The sequence below is a fragment of the Xenopus laevis genome, chromosome 5S (assembly GCF_017654675.1).
Source record: "Xenopus laevis strain J_2021 chromosome 5S, Xenopus_laevis_v10.1, whole genome shotgun sequence".
Taxonomy (NCBI): domain Eukaryota; kingdom Metazoa; phylum Chordata; class Amphibia; order Anura; family Pipidae; genus Xenopus; species Xenopus laevis.
Genome location: NC_054380.1, coordinates 43,864,961 through 43,888,583, shown reverse-complemented (window position 1 = coordinate 43,888,583; position 23,623 = coordinate 43,864,961). Strand labels below are relative to the sequence as shown.

The window sequence follows — 23,623 nt, the reverse complement described above, 5'->3', positions numbered from 1 at the left end:
TATACCAAATGTTATCTCAAAGGTATACAAACAACTTTAAGTATTCATTTTGAGGGTATAGTTTTCCTTTAAAGGGCACGTGTTGGTAAAAAAAAAACATTTTTCCCCAACCAAAGGTGTGGGAAATTTGGATTATTTGTATAAAATTAAATCTATGGGGCCTTTCCGTAATACAGAGCTTTCTGGATAATGGGTTTCCGTATAACAGATCCCATACCTATATAGATACAAGTGTTTGTTTGTGTGTGTATATGTATATACCTTCTCATCCCGAAAATTAAGAAATTGCTGGAAGGTTTCACTCTCGGAGATAACAGGATGCCGGCACATCCTTGACATCCATCCTTGTAGCCTCTCCATCCTCATTTTTATGAACTCTTCTTCAAATCGTCCTGCAAAACATCACATTTTTAATTTACTTAGGCAGACAGATGCAGCTGATTTCATATATTCCTTTCTTTTGCTGTACTCATTAACGGGGCCATAGAGGCAAATGAACATGAAACAGTCAACAGAAAGAGACACATGCTACATCTTGATCTGATCTAGAAAGGCGGAAAGGAGAAAATTAGGGGAAAAAAAAAAAGAGAAGACAGGAAAGAATGAGAAAAGATCACATGAACAGAAGAAGAATGGCACAAAAATTAAAAAACAAAACAATGAAAGATAAAGTGAATTGAGCGGGTGATTACGCAGAAGGTAGAAGGTAAAAATAAATAGGAACTTCTCTCTACATAAAACAGAGAAAAAAATGGAAAATCTGCTAAAATTTTTCTTGGGGAAAGGAGAAAAAGCAAATCATAGCACATAGGCCCAGTCCAGAAAAGTATAGTAAAGGATGGGGAAAAAAGCAAAAAGGAAGAGCACAGATAGCACAGGGGATGAGCGAAGACGAGATGGGTGCATGGCAAAAAATGGATAGCATGCTGCAAGGAATGGAAGGCTTTAATAGCATGCTCAGTGTACAGGAAAGGAGGAAAAAGGAACAAAAACATCATAGAAAGGACAAAGGGCAACAATATTGTTATTCTTATACAGACCCTCTTAGGGCCACAACAATTAATTTAGTGGGGATAGTACACAAACATTTACTTGTCTTTTGTTGAATTATAACACCCTAACACTTGCATAAACAATAATTACAAAACCATAACAATCCATATACAGCAACCATGTACCTTCACTTTAGAGCAAACTTTAAAGGGGTGGTTCACCTTTAAGGTAACTTTTAGTATGTTATAGAATGGCAAATTCTTAAGAACCTTTCAATTGGTCTTTATTATTTAATTTTTAGTTTTTTAATTATTTTTCTTCTGAATCTTTGCAGGTTTCAAATGGGCGTCGCTGACTCCTTCTAAAAAGCAAATGCTCTGTAAGGCTACAAATGTATTGTTATTGCTACTTTTTATTACTCATCTTTCTATTCAGGCCTCTCCTATGAATATTCCAGTCTCTTATTCAAATCAGTGCATAGTTGCTAGGGTATTTTGGACCAGATTGCTGAAATTGCAAACTGGAGAGCAGCTGAATAAAAATCTAAATAACTCAAACGCCTTAAAGAATAAAAAATGAAAACCAATTGCAAATTGTCTCAGAATATCACTCTCTACATCATACTAAAAGATAACTCAAAGGTGAACAACCCCTTTAACTCCATCTTGCCCCAATTGAACTTCTTTCAAAGAGATCAATTTTACGTTATTATTGTGATTAATAAATAATCAGCCACAACATACAAAGATACTGAGGGCATGGAATAGCTTTTGGAGCATATGATACACTTTAAGCAATAACAGTTATTGTTAATGGATGTTTGTAGCCAACACTAATTATCAGTGGCGTAACTACCGGGGGAGCAGGGGGTGTGATTGGGCCAGGGCCCGCACCCCCTCAGGGCCCCCCGGCAGCTTGCGCGCCACTCTGTTCTAAGGGAAATGCAGCCGTACGGAGGGGGCGGAGCCCGTACCGTGCCAGGGCCCGCCCCCTCTAGTTACGTCTCTGCTAATTATTGCACCCAAAAATGCTAGCTGTACAGATGTGATGGTGGGAAACATAGTAATCTTGACTACAATTCCATACCCCTGAACTTTACAAAGTATTTTAATGGATTTAAGATCCAAATTACAGAAAAATTATTTATCTGGAAAACCAAATGATCCAAAATGTCTTGGATAATATATTTTGGATAATAGATACTATGGGGCAAATTCACTAAGGCGCTAAGCGCCGAACGCTAGCTTTAATTCGCTAGCGTTTGGCATTTTCGCTACTGCGCAAATTCACGAACGCTGGCGTAGTTTCGCTAGTGTTACTTCACAACCTTACGCCAGGCGAATCTTCGCTAGCGACGAAACTACGAAAATTCACTAACTTGCGCAGTGTAGTGAACGCTACCTTTTACGCTAGACTTCCTTCGCCACCTCAGACCTGGCGAAGCACAATAGAGTAGATAGGGATTGTTTAAAAAAAAAATTTTTTTCTAAGTCCCAAAAAACGCTGGCGTGTTTTCTACATGATGGCTGATAGGCTGAAAAAGATCGAAAAATTTTTGGGGCTCCCCTTCCTCCCCCCTACATTTTATTTGCAGATTTGAAGGTTTTCTAGGCATTTGTAGTGCAGATACGTGTTCCTCCATTGAAATTTGAATTTCGCGCCGTATGCAAATAAGCCTTCGCTAGCGCAACTTCGCTTTATATAGCGAATCAATGCTAGCGCAACTTCGCAACCTTACGCTACCCCTGTGCGCAACTTCGGATTTTAGTGAATTTGCGGAGCCCTGGCGAAACTACGCCTAGCAAAGTGTGGCGAAGTTGCGCCTGGCGCAACTTCACATCTTAGTGAATTTGCCCCTATATATGTATTAAAAAAAATAAATAAAATGATCATGCATAAGTTATTTTAAAAATACTGTATGTATAATGACGCTGGAGAGGGCTCATATATTTCATGAAATATGTTTGAGCACAGTTGGATTTATTATTATGATTGATAATAATTTGCATCTGTGTGATGTTTGCATTTCTTCTCAGATGCACAGATTCTATTCCTGGACATAACTATTACATTTGTACAACCCTGTCTCTGTAATCAAACGCCCTTGTAAATTTACTGCAGTCTGGCATAATTCCCCTGCATGTGACAGTGAATGCTGGTCTGTTTCCCGTTTGCTCTGTGCGACTCATCTGGCACAGAAACAAAAGGAAAAGGTTTTATAACAGGAATAGCACGATTTCTATCACAGGCTGAAGAAGAGATTTTATAGCTGAAATAAAACTAACATTCTTAAACTATTTTATTATGTAGGCATACTATTTAGAGTGGTGACTATTTCTACCCTCCGGGGTTTATTAAAAAGAACATTTGATTTAGTTTTCTGCTTTGATTTAATGAAATAACTGAATATGAGATTATTTGCTCTTCAGATTTCTTTTCATTTGTATGCAGCAAACAGGAAACAGACCAGCATTCAGTCACATGCCTGGGAATGAGCTCAGATTGTTGCAAAGTCAAAAGGGCGTTCAGAGTTCCTTTCTACAACAACAACTAAATGGGTTTTAAAAAAAATACCATTTTACTATATTAATATTAAAAAATAGACACCTACTGACTGGTTTAATGAGTGCCAGCAGTATTTTAAGGTTTTAATTCATTGGATGCAACAAACAATTTACCCATAGCTTATCCACCGAATTAAAAGAGTAAAAGTAACTCATAATATCAGGGTCTCATATAGATTATTATAGCAAATATTAGCAAAAAAATATAGCAAAACTTCTGCAGCTGCACTTTCCAAGCCCTTTTATTGGTTGAAACCAGGTAGGTTCACAAATATTTGTCTCTGCAATGCAGCAATAGCATCAATGTATCCAATGCCCCTGGGAACAAGACTAATGTCACTTAAGTGGTTCACAAAATAGCCTTTGCAGTATGAACATAAATAAGCCTTAAAGGAGAAGGAAAGCTAACAAAGCAGTTTATTGCCAATAGATTAGCCACAATAGTGCAAGCTATAAGACTATATTTATTATGCAGAATGCTTTACCATATCTGAGTAAACAGCTCTAGAAGCTGTTTGTTAAGGATAGCAGCTGCCATAGTAGCTTGGTGTGACATCACTTCCTGCCTGAGTCTCTCCCTGCTCACTTATAGATCTGGGCTCAGATTACAGCAGGGAGGGAAGGAGAGAGGGAAAGAAGGAGGAAGCGGGGAAAGGGAGGGAGAGAGAAGCAAACTGAGCATGCTCAAGCCCTAGAGGTTTAAAGGAGAAGGAAACCCTGTCAAAAAAAAAACCCGTACCCCACCACCCACGAAGACCCCCTCCTCCCAAGCTAACTTCCCCCTGGGAAATGCCCCATACTTTATACTTACCCCTCGTCAGATTCTGGCAGCAGACTTCATGGCATCCATCTTCCAGGTCCTCGGTAAACTAACTGGGAGATCGGTATGTCGGTGCATGCGCAGTCGGAGCAATTTGCCGGTTTTCGACAGCTATGTATGCAACGAAATTGACGAAGATTGATAATCTTCCAGTTAGTTTACCGAGAACCTGGAAGATGGATGCCATGAAGTCCGCTGCTAGAATCTGCGACGAGGGGTAAGTATAAAGTATAGGGGCCGGTGGGGGGCACTTAGCCTGGGGGGAGGAGGGTCTTCGTGGGGTGGGGGTACGGGTTTTTATTTATACAGGGTTGAATTCTCCTTTAAGCTGAAAACAGTCTGATTCGGATACAGAATCCCATGTATACACAACAGAAGGAAAGAAATGCAGTGTTTCTTTTGACAGAGGACTCAAAGCAGCATTACTTTGAGGGGTTACTAGTGTATTCATATAGACCTTTCTGATAAAGCTTACTTAGTTTTAACCTCTTACTTCTTGTTTAAAGTTCCCAGTGGTGATAACCAATAGGTCCTCTAAAAATACAGTTACATCTCAAGCCTATAGCAGTCACTCCTTCTCACTGCAACCCACAAACAGCTTGAATGGTCTCTCAGATAAAGCTCCCGCATTGCATGTATTAATATTGCGCAGTAGGATCATTTCGCCGGTACGATCTACTGCGCATGCGCGTGACTTTTGGCGCATGCGCAGTAGATCCGTACCGGCGAAATGATCCTACTGCGCATGCGCCAAAACGCCGTTCACAGCAGGAAGAAGATCGCGTGGAAGAAGATGTCGTCGGTGAACTCCCTGGACTGGACCTGCGCAGAAGGGTAAGTAACAAGTTAGGGGCATTTGCCCAGCGGGACGGGTAGGCCAGGGGGGAGGAGGGGTGGGGGGTTTGCGCCGACTAGGTGTCCTTCCCCTTTAAGGGTTCATTTTGGGGGTATAGTTTTCCTTTAATAAACCTATCATCAAGTCAAGGACTCTAATCAAAGTCATCCAGAATCCTGGAAATCTTTTTAATATCATGAAGACTTTGCAAGTTGTCTATATATTGGCTTTCCCCATACACTGAGGGTCAGATATATCCACATACTGTATGAAAACAACGCAAATGATTTTACTTTGGTTATACCAGGGAAAACAATTTTGATAAAAGTTTCCAATAAGTTCAAATGTGAAAAAGATATTTTCAGGTTTCAATGAATTTGAAAAAAATAATGTTCTGCATTACAAATGCAAAGTTTACTTGGGGGTGCATCAATACATATTTCTTAATATTCCAATAAATAAGACTGAAAAAGCACAGCTTTTGTATGTACTTATTTATAAAGCCTGTATACACACATAATAAAAAGTCCCCACACTGCCAAATATACTGAACCTATAACAAAGGTTAACTTTGCAAACAGATAGAAAATGTATAGCAAACAGATAGCAAATGACTTGGTTAAAGTTCCACTGAATGTATAATCTACCCACAGCTGGCAGGTTTTCTTAAAGGAGAAGGAAAGGTACCGAAGCAGTTTATTGTTAATAGTGCAATTGTGCAAGCTATAACACTAGTTATTCTGAAGAATGCTTTATCATACCTGAGTAAATGGCTCTAGACACTCTTTGTTTAGGATAGCAGCTGCCATATTCACTTGGTGTGACATCACTTCCTGCCTGAGTTTGTCTGCTCAGTCATAGCTCTGGGCTCAGATTACAGCAGAGAGGTGAGGAGGGAGGTGGAGAGGAGCAAACTGAGCATGTTCAAGCCCTGCCCTGGAGGTTTATGCTGAAAACAGGAAGTCTGATACAGAAGCCCATGTGTACACAATAGAAGGAAAGAAATGCTGTGTTTCTTTTGACAGAGGGCTCAGAGCAGCATTACTTTAAGGGTGTTACTGGTGTATTTATATAAACCTTTCTGATAAAGCTTACTTAATTTTAGTCTTTCCTTCTCATTTAAAATAAGCATGCTTTAAAATGCAATTTTAACAAATCCAATCTTAAATGTGCGTACCAACTTTTATAAATAATTACAAAAATTATTTGTGTAAAAATGGGCTGGTGCTGGTAAAGCCAGTATAGCAGGCAGCTAAAGAGTTAAATTGTTTATGATGTTTACAGTTCTACACTGTAGATTCTTTAAACATTGGTATTTACCTGTAACTTGTTTGTCTGGAAGAGAAGGAATAGGTATCGCTAAGCCAAATTTAACCAGTAGGCGCTCGTACAACCAATCAAAGTGCTTATACCTGTGGTTTACTGGTCGGTTTGTATTCTAGAAGAAGTAAATATATTGTATTATAAATTCATAATAAACAAAAGATACTTTTCACAGTCCCAAATACACACACCATCAAAGATGACATAGAAAATCATTCTATTAAAGCTGAAAAATGCACATAAACCCAATGCACATAAATACACTTCACCTGTGGCTCTGTTTACCTTGAATGACTTGGCTACCCAGAAGCATATTCATATAAAATGTAGTAGTGAATCTGAAGCAAACATAACATTTTTACCAAAGCAGGGTAACAGCAAGTTATAACTAAATGAACATAAAATATTCATTTTTGGTGTTACCGGTACTTTAAGAGTTATTGGACTACTATCATATTCTGTACATTTATTTCTTTGTTTTTGAATACTACACAGAACCTTAATGTATGCCATATAATACATTTGGAAATGCTTCATTATCTGCCCATTTACTTACTGTTGCTGTGAGCTGATATTCAATGTAACTCTTCAGACCGTACATTTTGGTTCCCTTGCGGGGATCAGCTACAATGCAGTCATACGTTGAAGTTGGGTAGACCCACATTGGGCCATAATCTCCGATCTTCCAGACAAAAATGCAATTAAAAAAAAAAATGGCAATGCAATTGTTATTAACAGGAATGCTACAGAAATACAAAAACTCTTAGGGGCAGATTTACTAAGGTTCGACTGGTAAATTTGAATTTGCAAAAAAAAAAAAAATTGTCAAAACTCACAATTGCAAATTTAAAATCACCAACTTGAATTTGAATGTCAGATTTATCACACCATGACTCTGGAAACCGTTCTAATTCAACTATCCTCCACCTAAAACCTGTGAGTTCATGTTGAAATCAATGGCAGAGGTCCCTTGAACTATTGGAGATGTTAATAGTAGTGATGAGCCAAATTTTTGCCAAGTTTCGCTTTGAAAATGATGCCCATAAACTCCAATGGGAGAAAAAAATTGACGCATAAAAGTAGAGTAGTGGGATACTTGATTCGAATTCGGTTTGGACTATCCGATCGAATTTTAGATGGTCACATTTTTTTCATGAATTAATAGAATTTGAAAAAAATCACATTACTCTAAAACTCGACCTTTGATAAATAACCCCTAACTGAACTCTGTCTTTTAATTAGCTCATGTGACCTAACTTGTATGGTTTGTTTGTATGCACCATGAATCATAGGATGCCAGGGGGTGGCTCTTGTTTTTTAAAATGGCAATTTTCTATTTATGATTACCAAATGGTACATACTACTAAAAAAGTATATTACTATGAAAATGGTTTATTTACATAAAGCAGGGTTTTACATATGAGCTGTTTTATGCAACATATTTTTATAGAGATCTACATTGTTCTAGGGTATACTTTTCCTTTAATATCTTAGTTAGGATAAAGTACAAGGTAATGTTTTATTATTACAGAGAAAAACAAATCCTTTTAAAAAATCATTGAACTGGAATATATGCTAAATGGCCTTCCCCAATTCAGAGCTTTCTGATAACAAATTTTAGGATAATGGATCCATCCCATAGCTAGAAGATTAAAAAAGTTAATTGAGTTACATACAAACAAAAATAAAAACTTACAATAATTGGAATTTTTTCTTTGGTTTTTGCTAGCTGTTTTGCCATGAGATATTGATCAACTCCAGATTTTGCAAAGCCAGTAAATCTACAGGAAAAGGATAAGCATTTAACAGCGTGCATTTACAATGAGAGAAAGAATATCCCCATTATCTGCACTCACTTTAAGTAGTACCTATAACTTAGCTGTAATCATCTAGAAACTCAAACATAATACACAAGTTAGCTGGAAGGCTCACACAGCATGACTACAATGGTGTGCACATAGCTTGAAGAGATCATATATATCCAAGTAAAGAATTGCATCTAAGAAATATAATTCAAAGGGAATACATCATATGCATCAATGCATTGAAGCCTTCAAAAAAAAGCATAAAGTTTGCACTGAGCAGTGCACCAAACAATGTGGTTACATTACTTGCTAAGAGGCATTTTCATGGAAGCAGGGCGCCCAGCTCCACGTTGAGCTGCCCCAGTTTCAGATGACTCAATCTTTGTAACCAAGGTAACCCGGAGGAGAAGATTTTGCATCATCCCAGTCGTCATCCCAGTCATCATCATCAACAGCTAGAAAAGAATATAATCTCTTAAAGGAGAATTCAACCCTTTAGCAAAAAAACCCATACCCCCCCACCCCACATTGACCTCCCTCCCTCCACCCCCCAGTCTAACTGCCCACCCGGGGAAATTCCCATAACTTTTTTTTACTTACCCTTTGGAGAAGATTCAGGGATCACAGTTCACAGCAACCATCTTCTGGGTCTTTGCATCTTCTTCCGGCGCTTCAGCAATTTCCATCCATTTAGGTGCATGCGCAGTTGTCACAAACTGGTAAAATGCTCCAATTGCGCATGCGCCGCTTCGCCGGTCTCCGTCTCAGCTTACCAAAGACCCAGAAGATGGCTGCGTGGAACTCTGATGCCTGAATCTGCGCGAGGGGTAATTAAAAAGTTTGGGGCATTTCCCTGGGGTGGCAGTTAGGCTGGGGGGGAGGAGGGAAGGGGGGTCTACCTGGGGTGGGGGTAGAGATTTTTTTGCTAAAGGGTTGAATTCTCCTTTAAATAAAACATCCATAAGAATGAGTAACAGATAACACAGAATAAATGTAAAATATATCTAAAAACTATCATAAGTTAACAGATAACAAGCCTGTTAAGAAGAATGCAAAGCATTGTGGGATATTAAGTCTTGCTAGAGATGACCTGTCATTTTCTAAATTTTTTCAAATGTTAGCAACAAAAAGTGTAGAAATCCATAATTGTTTTTTGTAATGCATAACTGGTAACTTTGGTTAGAAATCAGCTATGCAAAATATGTTGGCGCTTCATAAATACATGTTAATAATAATAAATAAATACTGTACATTCAATTTGGAAAACTTTTATTTTTGTGTGTACATCCCTTTAAGTTTTGAGCAGAGGTTCAATTCATTATTATTTATTGTATTTAAAACATACTTTCTTTTATTTTAATAACATATCCAGACCCTGGTGATGAAAACTATCGACAAAGCACAATGTTAAAGATGTGGTCATTGTTAATTATTCTGTAGAGGTTTTACAAATGTTTGTTTTATGATATATTGATTTTATGGTTTTATCTTTACTTTTTTTTTTTTTTTTTTAAGGGTTGGTCGGTAACAAAGTTGCTTACATCCTAGCAAACCACTAAACAAGAAAAACCAGAACTGCAGAAGATTCAACATCACTCAAAGAGATAACAATGAAGATTCTGAGAAGATTGGAGCATAAATTAATAACTGGATCACAAGCAGGAAGTGGAGGCCCATGCAGTTTAAGATCAAGCTCTTCTCAAGTCTTGAATATGAAGACTCTGAAAAGCTGCAATACTGTTTCCTGGTGACATTTTGGCAAATACGAGTAGAATAAGTGAAAAAGGTTTGCATGTTATTAGGACATTAACAACACATGATTAGCCTAAATTAAGAGAGTGGTAAATACCAAATGCATTTTATGAAGTTCCTAAACGCTTTGGTAGCTTACAAATATATCCTGTCATGAAATTGTTTGCTACTATGGATAGAGTTTGTTTAGTCTTCAAATCCTTACCTGAATTCTGAAATGTGCTAGTTTTTGTACCTTGGATTTAAGATTTTGCATACCTACGTGCAGTTTGAGTAATGACATTATAAGCAATAAATGACACCATGTGTTTCATCGTTGATGAAGTCTAACTCTTCTGTGTGGAATAAGTGAAAAGGGTTTTTATTACAAGGGGGTTAGTTCTCTTTACCCTACCCCCTATGCTCCATAGTCACCCCTCCCTGCTCGCCCCCGCACAAGTATTAAAGGATCAGTAACATCAATTAAAAAAAAAAAAAAAAAAAATTGCTAGTATAGAACGAAAAAAAAAACACAAAGACATATTAAACTTTTAAATCGCCAAGTCTTTATTAAGAAATAACTTACCGAAACTCTGCTTGTGCTCCTCTTCAAAAAAGGCAACACGGCGACAATCCATCGGTGGCAATGCGGCGCTTGGTTTCTCCTCCCTGGCTATCTCCTATAAGGAAATAATAATAAAAAAAAAAAAAAAAAAAAAAAAGGAAAGCAGGGAGGAGAAATCGAGTGCCGCACGATGGATCGCCTTTTCTGAAGAGGAGCGCAAGAGGAGTTTCAGTAAGTTATTTCTTAATAAAGACTTCGCTGTTTAAAAGTTTAATTTGATATTGTGGGTTTTTTTTCATTCTATATTAACAAATTTTTTTTTTAAAGAAAAATTGATGTTACTGGACCTTTAACACAAGTAAATGCCCCTAAGCCAGTAATTAACACTCATTGCAGAATCAGTGCAGCGGAGCTCACGGGCGTCATCTTCTGGCACTTTGGCAATCGCCGGGTCTTCTTCCGGCTCTTCTGTAATTTTCGGCACTTTCAGCGCATACGCAGTTCTAATGTCCCGGAAAATTGCTCTAACTGCGCATGCGCCAATACGACACTTACTTACTGAAGATTACTGAAGCGCTGATGATGGTGCCCGTGAGCTCAAATGTGTTGACTCTGCAAGTTCTGCTAGTAAGTTCTGCTAGTTCTCCTTTAATGCTGTGATGGTGTACAGGAATTCTATGCAATAAAATAATGCAGACAGTTGCAGAATGTATGTGTTGTTAATGTCCTCATAACATGGAAACACTTTTCACTTATTCCACACAGAAGAGTTAGACATCATCAACGATAAAAAACACATGGTGTAAGGGGGGGTTAGTTTTCCTTTAAGCCTACATTACATATTTTGTTTCAATGTTACTGTCAGAAATCTTTCGCGCTGAAATAACACATTTGTAATACCATGTTAATCATATAACACGAATATATATATATATATATATATATATATATATATATATATATATATATATATATATATATATATATATATATATATATATATATATATATATAAACAAGGGAAAGTTGTGCTCACCACTAGTTTTTAAAATCATTAGGCGGGGGTGCAATGAGGGTGTGACCACAAAAAACATATAGACAAATACAAGATTCCTCTGCACTCAACCCATTATCAATATATTTAAGACAGCGACAGTGTCTAATAAAAGGGCAGCCAAGTTTGGGAGTTTTACTTTGAAAGCAGCTAGTAAGTTGCAGGTAAAACGTATTCGTCCCTTTTATAAAATGTATAATTAAACCATAGAATTCTTAATGAATCAGATGATAATTGAGCATAGGACTGGCCAGATATGGGATGACTTTGACGTAGTTGGCCAGCTTAAATATATTGCAATATATGGACAAACAATCCCTGTTTTGTTTAAAGGGTAAGGCATTTTTCAGTAGCAGTATGCACAAAATGTCGCTGTCTTAAATATATTGATAATGGGTTGAGTGCAGAGGAATCTTGTATTTGTCTATATGTTTTTTGTGGTCACACCCTCATTGCACCCCCGCCTAATGATTTTAAAAACTAGTGGTGAGCACAACTTTCCCTTGTTTGTTATAGTTATACAGAAGCAGTGACCAGCTCCATGTTGTAGCTCCCACCCACTCCAACTATAGTCAGGTGATCCCACTGGTGTCTAATAAAAGGGCAGCCAAGTTTGGGAGTTTTACTTTGAAAGCAGCTAGTAAGTTGCAGGTAAAACGTATTCGTCCCTTTTATAAAATGTATAATTAAACCATAGAATTCTTAATGAATCAGATGAAAATTGAGCATAGGACTGGCCAGATATGGGATGACTTTGACGTAGTTGGCCAGCTTAAATATATTGCAATATATGGACAAACAATCCCTGTTTTGTTTAAAGGGTAAGGCATTTTTATTATTTGCATGGAAGAAGCATGTGTATGCAACTAAATAAAGATAAGCGGGATGCAAATAGACTATCTTAAAATAGGTGAAGGGCTCTTATTGGTTTAGTTGGACCTACTGATTGTAGCCTCACGTGTCAGACTCTTACAGCTGTATCCCCATTCACCTCTATGCAATTGCAAATGAGTCATATATTACTGGAGTTACATGCAGCCAGTTGTATCTATATCTAGAATATAAAATGTCCCTTATTGCAATGTAAACAGAAGCTGTGGTTGTGCTACTCTGACGAATACTTGCTGGTAAATCACATAGGACAATACAGACAGGGCTATTCCTGGTATGCACTGTATTTTAAGATTAATACAAAAGGAAGCTGTTTTTGACTAGCATCCTGCTGAAATGTAACCAGGAAAGATTTGTCATGTAAATTTGTAAATATTTGTATAAACTAATTTATAATTAGAAATATCATTTAATGCATAAACATTTAGGTGGCTGTGGTTTCACCAATAAGAGGAATGTTGATCTTTTTTTCTTGATACAGTAGATACAGTATCTTTGTTATAACAGTGTAATATGATGCTCTCATATAGCAAAAGTTGTATTACATTAATCCAAACCCTACTTAATATTGCAAATATATACTAGTACAGAAACACACAGCATTAATAAATTATATCATAAATAAAGATTGTGATCACCAAACCAGCCAATACATAAAATTTATAGCCAAAGGGCTGAAAAGGATTATAAATATAGATAGTACAGAATCGTCCATGTGATCTTATGTTCAGGGAGTGGTAACTTTTTAAATGCATTTTATGAAGTGCCTAAAAGAAAATATTATAGGTTACAACTATATCCTGTCATTAAAGTGTTTTTGTACCTTGCATTTAAGATTTTGCAATGCCATACCTGCCTGCAGTTTGAGTAATGACATTTTAAGCAATAAATTATACCACGTGTTTCATCGTTGATGAAGTGATTTATTTTATAACTCACTCAAGAGCAATCTGTTACTTTGGACTTTGAGCATGTTTGGGCAATACATGCAATTACCACAATGAATTACAATTATGTCATTCCTTCTATCCTTGACAATATTATGAGCGATAGTGTCAAGTTTGAGCTATGGTAGTAACACACAGGAATGTACAGTACATTTCCTCTTTTACCGTTGGTATTTCCTACTCTCCACAGCATTAGAGTGTACTGAGAAGTGTTCCCTATTTATAAGTGTTCCAGCCCACTGACAGTTTTGGGTTGCAGCATGATGAAAAATTGTATCTGTGCTAGGCTCTATGGCAGTGATCCCCAACCAGTAGTTCGTGATCAACATGTTGCTCCCCAACCCCATGGATGTTGCTTCTCAATGGCCTCAAAGCAGGAGCTTATTTTTGAATTCCAGGGTTGGAGGCAAGCTTTGGTTTCATAAAAACCAAATGTACTGCCAAACAGAGTCTCCTGTAGGCTGTCAGTCCACATAGAGGCTATCAATAGCCAATCACAGCCCTTATTTGGCACCACCCAGGAACATTTTCCGTGCTTGTGTTGCTCCCCAACTCTCTTTACATCTGAATGTTGCTCACGGGTGAAAAAGGTTGGGGACCCCTGCTCTATGGCAATGCATGTAATTCCAAAGTCCATGTCATGCAACATGCTAATTTACTCCATTAGCTTTTTGGTTTTCTGTTTTCTATAACAATCCCATCATCAGTTGCATTGAAATTGTATGATGCAATTTGCAAATGCATGAAAATTCAATAGAATAAATTTCTCATTCACAAACAGAGTCTATGACTGGTTGCCTAGTCATAAGTATATAAGGCAATAAGTTAAAAATTGGCACACTTAGGGGGTAATTTAGTTAAACCCAACTTTTCCCCCCTTTTTTGAAAAAAAAAAAAAAAAGAAATCAACCAAACGTCCAATACAATAATTTTTCTTGAAAAAAAATTTATGCTCCAAAAATTTGGAAACAAAACTCTATGCAAACAGGAGACTCTATTTAGTTTACAAACTCTGAGGGAGAGATTTATTAAGGGCCAATTAGTAAATTAAAATTCAAATTAGAATTTTTTTTACTTTTTTTGATGTCAAAATTCACACATTCCAATTTAATCCCCCAATTTGAATGTAAATTCAATAGAGTGATATAATTTTTTGAATGTAAATTCAAATGTGAAATTTAGCACAACTCGACCACGGAAACAGTTCTATTTCAAATATTCAACACCTAAAACCTGCCAAGTCAAGTTAAAGTTACAAGTTAATGGCAGAGATCAGTTGAACCATTTGAATACGTTAATTGCCTTCCTGACATGAAACCTCGATTTGAATTTTAGGGTCGGGACTATTCGATCAAATATTAGACTTTAAAAAGTTTTCTTAAAGAACCTTCCATTCGAGTTGTGAGTATATTCAAATTTCTTTAAAAATTCACATAAATCCGAAATTCAATCTTTGATAAATCTGCCCATGAGTGTGCTAGTCTTTACCTTTCACAAATACTGTGCGTCTAGATAGAGTGATAACATTTTTTAATATGAAATGATTAGAATAATTACAGATGACTTTCATTATAAAATCAATGATTCTATAACAACCTTAGGGACAAATAAAATATATCCCATTCTTTAATAAGATTTATTTTATTTCTCTTTAATAGGCACTTCTTATACAATAAGATTAGCAAGCTGTTACCTGCTATAAATATATTATATATCTAAGGGTTCAAACAAATGAGTCGGTCATCAAAGTGTTGCATAGTTTTTATATTTCTCACCTGGTCCTTGATAAGCTTGCGGATGACCAAATGCTGAGCTAGATTCCCAGTTATTTGCACTGTTTTTTTGATTACCCCATGGATCCCCAGTATTGTCTGAAGAAGGCTTAGGTTCATTCCAGCTTGACCATGGGTCAGCAGCATTTTTAACCTAATTTGTACAAAGATGGATAATATTAATTTTGTGATCCTTTATACTAGAAAATAGTTATAACATGTGCTATTCTGAAAGTTACAGAGATTGGCTTCTCACACCCATACCAAACCTTGTTAGTATCAGGAAAAACACAATGCAGCACCTGGCAACTGGAATCCCCCAGGAACTATACTTTTAGCCCTAGGGCATATAATGTATTAAAGCACAAATATGTGAAGTTGCACTAAGCAAAACAAATAGCTCTGGCTAAATGTTCACTCCTGTGGTACAGTGATATAGAAGACAATAAAAAAAAAAAATGTAACTATTAGTTTTGTGCTAATGTATGTTCCCTAGGTAACACAGTTCTATATAAATATTCATAATGCATCAGAAGAAAGAGATTGTGTATTTCCATGACATATAAAAAAAACAGACGTTTTAAAGTACATACTGCTCTGGAATTTTTGAGAGGAGTGCTCGAGGATTACAAAAAATCTGCTGCATCCATATCACATAGACTTAAATTGATAAATAGGTTTTGCAAGGACGTTTGCAAGGGCCATTAAACCACATGTAATCTTAAAGGGATACGGTTATGGGAAAGGTAGAAATTTTTTCTACTCACCGTAATTTCTATTTCCAAGTCACTTTCATGGCAGCATTCACCAACATGGGTTATCCCCTCCCCTTTTGGTCATTGGACAGGAACAGAAAACCTCCTCTACAAAGCCTCCTCCCTCCCCCTCATCACTGTCTTCGTAACCAGCGTCTGAAGGGTGGGCAGTTGGTGAATGCTGCCATGAAAGTGACTTGGAAATAGAAATTACGGTGAGTAGAAAAAATTTCTACCTTTCCCAAGTCACCATGGCAGCAATTCACCAACATGGGATCTACCAAGCAAAAAAGAAGGGAGGGACACATTGTCTGCTGCATAATTCCACTTTTTTAATTTATTAATGAACAACAGAATGAAGGATTTTCCTCCCAAATCTAGCTTCTTGGGACTGTAACACGTCCAACTTATAATGCCGAACAAAGGTTGAGGCTGATGTCCATCTAGCCGCTTTACAGATCACCTCTGGCGGGGCCCTGGCTTCCGCCGCCCAGGATGTGGCAACAGCCCTGGTTGAGTGAGCTTTCAGTTCTCTGGGAATCTCCCTGCCAGTCAACTGATAAGCTGTCACGATGCAATTAATTATCCAACGACTAATCGTAGATTTAGACGGAGCCTGACCCTTCCTTGGGCCTCTTGGAATCAAAAAGAGTCTGTCTGACTTGCGCCAATTCATTGTTCGCTCCAAATAGTGAGAGATTGCTCGCACTAAATCTAGTGTGTGCCATTGTTCTTCGCGTTCTGTCTTTGGCTTGGGACAAAATGAGGGTAAGACCACCTCCAGATCCATGTGGAATTGAGAGATTACTTTCGGAAGAAACCCAAACGAAGGTCTCATCACAACTTTGTTTGAAAGATTACTGTGTCCGGCTCCTTTGCTGAAAGGGCATGGATCTCCTTTACCCTACATGCTGAGGTGACTGCCACCAGGAACAGTACTTTTAAGGTTGCATGCCAATCTGAAGCTTTCTCTATTGGCTCGAATGGTGAACCCATCAAAACCTTCAGCACCACTGGCAACTCCCAAGGAGGGACACGCGGATTAACATATGGACGAATCCTCTTCAATGCCGCAAAAAATCTTACAACCAATGAGTCTTCAGCCCAGGTTTTACCATTCAAAGCTGACAAGGCTGAAATCTGGCCTCTTAATGTACTATTACTCAAGCCTTTCTCGTATCCAGAGAAAAGGAAATCCACGATGTGGCAGGACTCTGGATCTTCAGGCTCAAAATCTTTGGACTGAGCAAACTGCACAAATCGATCCCAAACTCGATAATATTGTGATGAGGTAGAAGTCTTTCTGGACTTTAAAAGAAGGGTCACTAGGTCTCCACTGACCCCCTTCTCATACAACCTCTGCCTCTCAATTTCCACACCGTCAAGGACAGGTGTGCCACCTCTTCGCAGAACACAGGACCCTGTGACAACAGGTCCCGTCTGACTGGCAGTCTCCATGGTTTCTCGATCGCCAACTGTTGCAACAACGGGAACCAAGGCCTTCTGGGCCAATGAGGGATTACCGCTATCACTACGGCACCCTCCTGGTCTATCTTTTTCAGAACTCTCCAGATCATAGGTAATGGAGGAAAGACATAGGAGAACATCTTGCTCCAATCCTGCAACAGGGCATCCACCGCTGCGGCTGACGGGCAGGTTCTTCTGGAAAAGAATTTTTGACATTTCCAGTTCACATTTGTCGCCATCAGATCGACCTCTGGTATTCCAAATCTTTGAGTTATTTGGTGAAAACCCGCAGAGTTGAGACTCCACTCCCCAGGAGCTAGGATGTTGCGGCTTAGATAATCTGCCTGCAAATTCTGAACCCCAGGCACATGAAAGGCTACTAGTCCTGCTAGATTTTGTTCTGCCCAGAACATTATTGGAGTCAACTCTTTTATTAAGCTGGGACTTCTGGTTCCCCCTTGCTTGTGAATGTAAGCCACTGCTGTGGCATTGTCGGAACGTATCTTCACCCACTTGTGAGATATTTCTTCCGATAAGGCTCTTAGAGCTTGACCTATGGCTCTCAACTCCAGAATATTGGAAGAGACGGCACGCAGATCCCAGCTTCCCTGCGCTGATCTGCCAGGCATGACTGCTCCCCAACCTGACTCCGATGCGTCTGTTGTAATTGTAACCCATTGGGGTTCGGACAGAGGCATGCCCCTGGTAAGATTCTGTATTTCCATCCACCATGTTAAACTTGCTCGAACTTCCTCTGGCAAGTAAAGATCTCTTTTTAGATTTAGAGGGTTCAGCGAACCTGACTTGATCAGAAACTGTTGCAAAGGCCTGAGATGCCATCTCGCCCACTTCACCATCTGAATGGTTGATGTCATCACTCCTAGAAGTGACATACAGTCCTTCACTGTGACCTTTGTTTGTGCCGAAAATAAAGACATCCTTTCTTGAATCTGTTCTACTTTTTCCTGAGGAAGACTTACTCGGTCTCTGCCGGTCTCTATTTGAGCCCCCAAGAATACCAAGTCCTGAGTTGGCACAAGACAACTTTTCTGCCAATTTATGACCCATCCGAAAGCTTGCAATGCCTGTATCGCATGGTCTCTGTTTCTTGCGGCCTCTTCCTCTGACTCGGCCACCAACAGGATGTCGTCTAGATAATGGTATGCCGAAATTCCGACCTCTCTTAAGGCTGCTATATTGGTTATTAGCACCTTCGAAAACGTTCTTGGCGACGTTGACAGCCCGAAGGGAAGACAGGTGAACTGAACATGTTGGCCTCCCGTCATAAATCGAAGGAACTTCCTGTGCGGCTTGTAAATTGGTATATGGAAATAGGCGTCTTTTAGGTCTAACTTTATCAACCAAGACCCTGGACGAATGTCATAATGATTGAGGCTAATGACTCCATCTTGAACTTCCGACATGAAATGAACCGATTGAGGGGCCTCAGATCCAGAACTGGCCTGAAGGCCCCCCATGCTTTCCTCACCAAGAACAGCTTCGAATAGAATCCCAAGCGCTGCTGGGAGACCGGCACCATCTCCAACGCGCCAGACATCTTGAGCTGTTGAACATAATATTGAAAAATAGCTTCCGCCCCTAAAACTTTCGGGGCCGTTGAACAACAACAAAAAATATTGTGTCTCGGCATCTTGGAAAACTCCAGTTGATACCCTTCCTGGATTATCTTCAAGACCCAGACATCTTGGATTTTTGAGACCCAGATCTGTTGAAAAAGGGCTAACCTCGCCCCCACCGCCACAGCCTGGGTCCGCCATATCTCATTGTGACTTACTGGAACCTGCGAGAAAGGTCGAAGTCTTCTTATTGGACTGCCGTCCGTCTCCGCAAGAGTTTCTCCAATTCTGCTGTTTGCCATAGCTTCTACCTGGTCTGGAATATCTTCGGTCACGAAAAGTATTCAGTTGGGGACGATTGTCTAGACCTCTGCCGCTTAAATCTTCTTTCTTGGGGAAGAAATACGCTCTTCCCTCCAGATGCCTTTTTAATAATTGAATCTAATTTTTCACCAAATAGCATCTCTCCTTCGAAAGCCAACTGACACAGATTTGATTTAGATGCTGAATCTGCCAACCATGGCTTCAGCCATAAGGCACGCCTTGAAGCCACCGACAGTGCCATGGACCTCGCCGAAAGTTTTACCAAATCCAAAGAGGCATCCGCCATAAAATCCACAGCGAGCCTTAACTCCGAGAGCATGTATTTCAAATTCGCCCTTCTCACATTAGATGAAATGGCCTCATCCAGGTTATCCAGCCACACCTTCATTGCCCTTGAGGTAGAAGTTATTGCCACTGCTGGCCTACAAGCTGCTCCAGCTGAAACATAAGATTTTTTAAGATTAAACTCTAATCTTTTCTCCATAGGATCCTTGAATGCAGCCGCATCATCGACTGGCAACGTAGTCTTCTTTGCCAACCTAACCACTGCTGCATCAACCTTGGGTGGACTATCCCACAGCTTTGAGAAAGCATTTTCAATTGGATATCTCTTCGAGAATCTCCCCTGTATAACCACTTTCTTCTCCGTATTCTTCCACTCCGAGTGAATCAAATCTTTAATCAACTCATGTACCGGAAATGTCGGTGCTTTCTTCTTGAGAGGTTGAAAGAATCTATCTGCTGAGGAACCTTTCGGAGTCTCTTCTGTTAATGTCAGCGCTTTTCTTACAGCCTTAATCAAACTGTCAACAGCTGTGACATCTAGAGTAGTTTCTTCCTCTGAAACAAATTCTCCTTCCTCAGTTAAACTTTTCTCTGGATTATACAATTCCTGTTCTGAAACTTCAGATAACGAGTCATAGAGCGATTCCCTGACTCTCCTAGACCTCCTGCCAGCTACAGGTACAGACGTCGATGCTGAGGCTTCCTGCACTCCCTGTACCACAGCCTGCTTGATTAGCGATAGTCAAGCATCCAGCTGAGGCATCACTGCGGCTTGTTGTTGTTGTCCCGCAGGAGACTGTCCCTCTGTTGACTTCTTGGATCCAGAAGCATCTTTCTGAGTGTCACTGGAGGCAGGGAGACTAAAAGGCAAGATATAAATCATCAGCCATATACTCCATATATCTCTTTTTTTTTTCTTTCAATCTTTGTTTCGCTTACCCAGAGCCTTTAGATTGCGCTCCTTTCCCAGAGCTAACCATTTCCATCTTGAAACACGTTTCCAGCGATGGCGACCGTCGCAGGCAAAAACACGGCGGCGTTCCTTTAAGGCGCCTGAAAGTGACGGAATTACGCTTGCGTAACCACGCAAACACGCCCGCGTAAACACGCCGTGCGTAAACACGCCGTGCATTCTGCGTCCAAACGCACTTCCGGGTGTGTGCGTCACTTCCGGTCCTTGGAACGCATAGGCGCCATTTTGGACTGCACATGCTCCGGAAAGTATGCTAGACCCATTTTCCTGCATATTATACTATTAGCTTCCAGCACCCACCCTGCTTCATAGGGTACGGACTCTTGGACCCACATCGTCCTCTGGAAGCTCCTCTCCCATGGCGACCTTCGCAGAGAGCACAAGGGAGGCACCGAAGAGGGGGGAAAAGAGAGAGAAAAACCCCCCTCTTACGGAATACATCCTGGGTAAGCACTCGAACAATCCATATGACCGAAGGACAGGTAAAAAAGACAGTGATGAGGGGGAGGGAGGAGGCTTTGTAGAGGGGGTTTTCTGTTCCTGTCCAATGACCAAAAGGGGAGGGGATAACCCATGTTGGTGAATTGCTGCCATGGTGACTTGGGAAAACATGTTTTTCTCAAAACACATCAGTTAATAGTGCTGCTCCAGCAGAATTCTGCACTGAAATACATTTTTCAAAAGAGCAAACAGATTTGTTTAAATTCAATTTTAAAATCTGACATGGGGCTAGACATAGTGTCAGTTTCCCAGCTGCCCCCAGTCATGTGAATTGTGCTCTGATAAACTTTAGTCACTCTTTACTCTGTACTGCAAGTTGGAGTGATATTGACCCTCTCCCTCCACCCCCCCCCCGATCAGCCTGACAAAAGAACAATGGGAAGGTAACCAGATAGCATCTCCCTAACACAAGATAACATCTGCCTGGTAGATCTAAAAACAACACTCAATATTAAAAGCCAAGTCCCACTGAGACTGATTCAGTTACATTAAATAGGAGAAAAAACAGACTGCCAGAAAGTAGTTCCAGTAGATACATTTTAGAATATATTAATATAATATATATTAAAGGTTACGTTTTCACTCTGCTGTCTTGAAAAACTATTATATGAACGTAGTGGAGAGGTGCAAGTACGTTTTTTTTCTTTTCACTTTCTGTGTTTGTAAACATTGCTAGAACTTACCTGTTCATTGTTGTGCGCTGCAGAATTCTGAGATGTGGTTGTGGAAAGAGAATCGAAAAACGCCTGGTCTGCAGTAGCACTGGCAGACACAGCACCATCAGATATCAACTGCAAATTTTAACACATAAATTAAAATATATAAAGCAGACATCTGGGTATCACACCAATTTAAGGTTCAATTTCTTAATCCCAACTGACATACAAATGGTTTGGTGGGCCTCAAAAATCACAGATTATGTCACATAATACGCATATGATTCTTTAATAAGGAAGCGCAATACATTGTTTTTTTTTTTTATACCAGTTCTCCAGCCACTACCCATCGTAAAAGGTGGTCTTGTAAAAGTATCCCTGCTCTTATGTTTTCAAACTCATCAACCAAGAGCTGCTTTGCATATTTGTTGGCAGTTTAATTCTATATGCTAGATTATTAAAACCCAATGCAAAATTTTTGTAGCAGAAAAACAGAAGGTTTTCTGCATGTGGCAAAAGTAAGCGAATCAGTATACACATACTTTTACTCAGTATTTGGTGTGACCCCCTCATGCAATAATAACTGCAACTAAACATTGCAGTAACTGTTGATCAGTCCTGCACATCGACTAGGAAGTATTTTTAGCACATTCCTCCATACAACTTCAACTCTTGGATGTTTCCTCATAAGAACCCCTTACTTTCAGCCTTTCCACAGCATTTCAATTGGATTACGGTCAGGATTTAGACTCGGCCATTCCAGAACATTCACTTTATTGTTCTTTAAAGGAGAAGGAAAGGTTAAAACTAAGTAAGCCTTATCAGAAAGGTCCATCTAAATATACCAGTAAACCCCCAAAGTAATGTTGCTCTGAGTCCCCTGTCAAAAGAAACACTGCATTTCTTTCCTTCTATAGTGTACACATGGGCTTCTGGTCCAGACTTCCTGCCTTCAGCTTAAACCTCATTGCCCTGGGCAAGTGCATGCTCAGTTTGCTCCTCTTCCCCATCCCCCTCCCTTCTCTACTGTAATCTGGGCCCAGAGCAGGGAGAGACTCAGGCAGGAAGTGATGTCACACCACATTAATACTGCGGCTCCTATTCTAAACAAACAGAGAGTTTCTAGAGCTTTTTACTTAGGTATGGTAAAATATTCTACAGAATAAATATAGCATTCTAGCTTGTACTATTGCAGCTAATCTATTAGCAATAAAATGCCTCCGTAGCTTTCCTTCTCCTTTAACCATTCTTTTGTAGAACGACCTGAGTGTTTATGATTGTGGTCTTGCTGCATGACCCACTGTCTCTTGAGATCCAGCTCTTGAACAGAAGTATTGACATGTTCCTTTAGTATTCTCTGGTATATAGTTCAGAATTCATTGTTCCATCAATGATGACAAGCCGACACTCCGACTATCATGTTTCACAGATGGGATAAGGTTCTTATGCTGGAATGCAGTGTTTTTTTTCCCCAAATGCAACGCTCCTCATTTTAGCAAAAAAGTTCTATTTTAGCTTCATCTGTCCACAAATCATTCCTTCAGTATCCTTCTGGTTTGTCCACATGATCTTTAGCAATCTGCAGTCAGCAATATTTTTTGGGGAGAGCAGTGGCTTTCTCCTCACTACCCTGCCATACACACCATTGACAGGACTTCAGTTGCATAGAAGTTACCCTGGGTTCCTTTGTAACATCTCGGACTACTGCTTAAGTCTTTCAGTTGGGGTTATCTTTGATGGCCAACCACTTCTGGGTAGGGTAACAACGTTCTTGAATTTCCTCCA

The 23,623-nt window shown here is 39.4% G+C and overlaps 1 protein-coding gene across 1 annotated transcript in view; it reads right to left on the bottom strand.

Moving 5' to 3' along the window:
• Nucleotides 1–23,623, bottom strand: part of snx9.S (sorting nexin 9 S homeolog) — a 52,178-nt gene that overhangs the window by 13,309 nt on the left and 15,246 nt on the right. Inside the window, 8 exon segments of the mRNA XM_018265259.2 lie at nt 262–392; nt 6,533–6,650; nt 7,092–7,217; nt 8,232–8,316; nt 8,647–8,718; nt 8,720–8,795; nt 15,304–15,454; nt 21,866–21,973. Of these exon segments, the coding sequence (XP_018120748.1) occupies nt 262–392; nt 6,533–6,650; nt 7,092–7,217; nt 8,232–8,316; nt 8,647–8,718; nt 8,720–8,795; nt 15,304–15,454; nt 21,866–21,973 (867 nt within the window).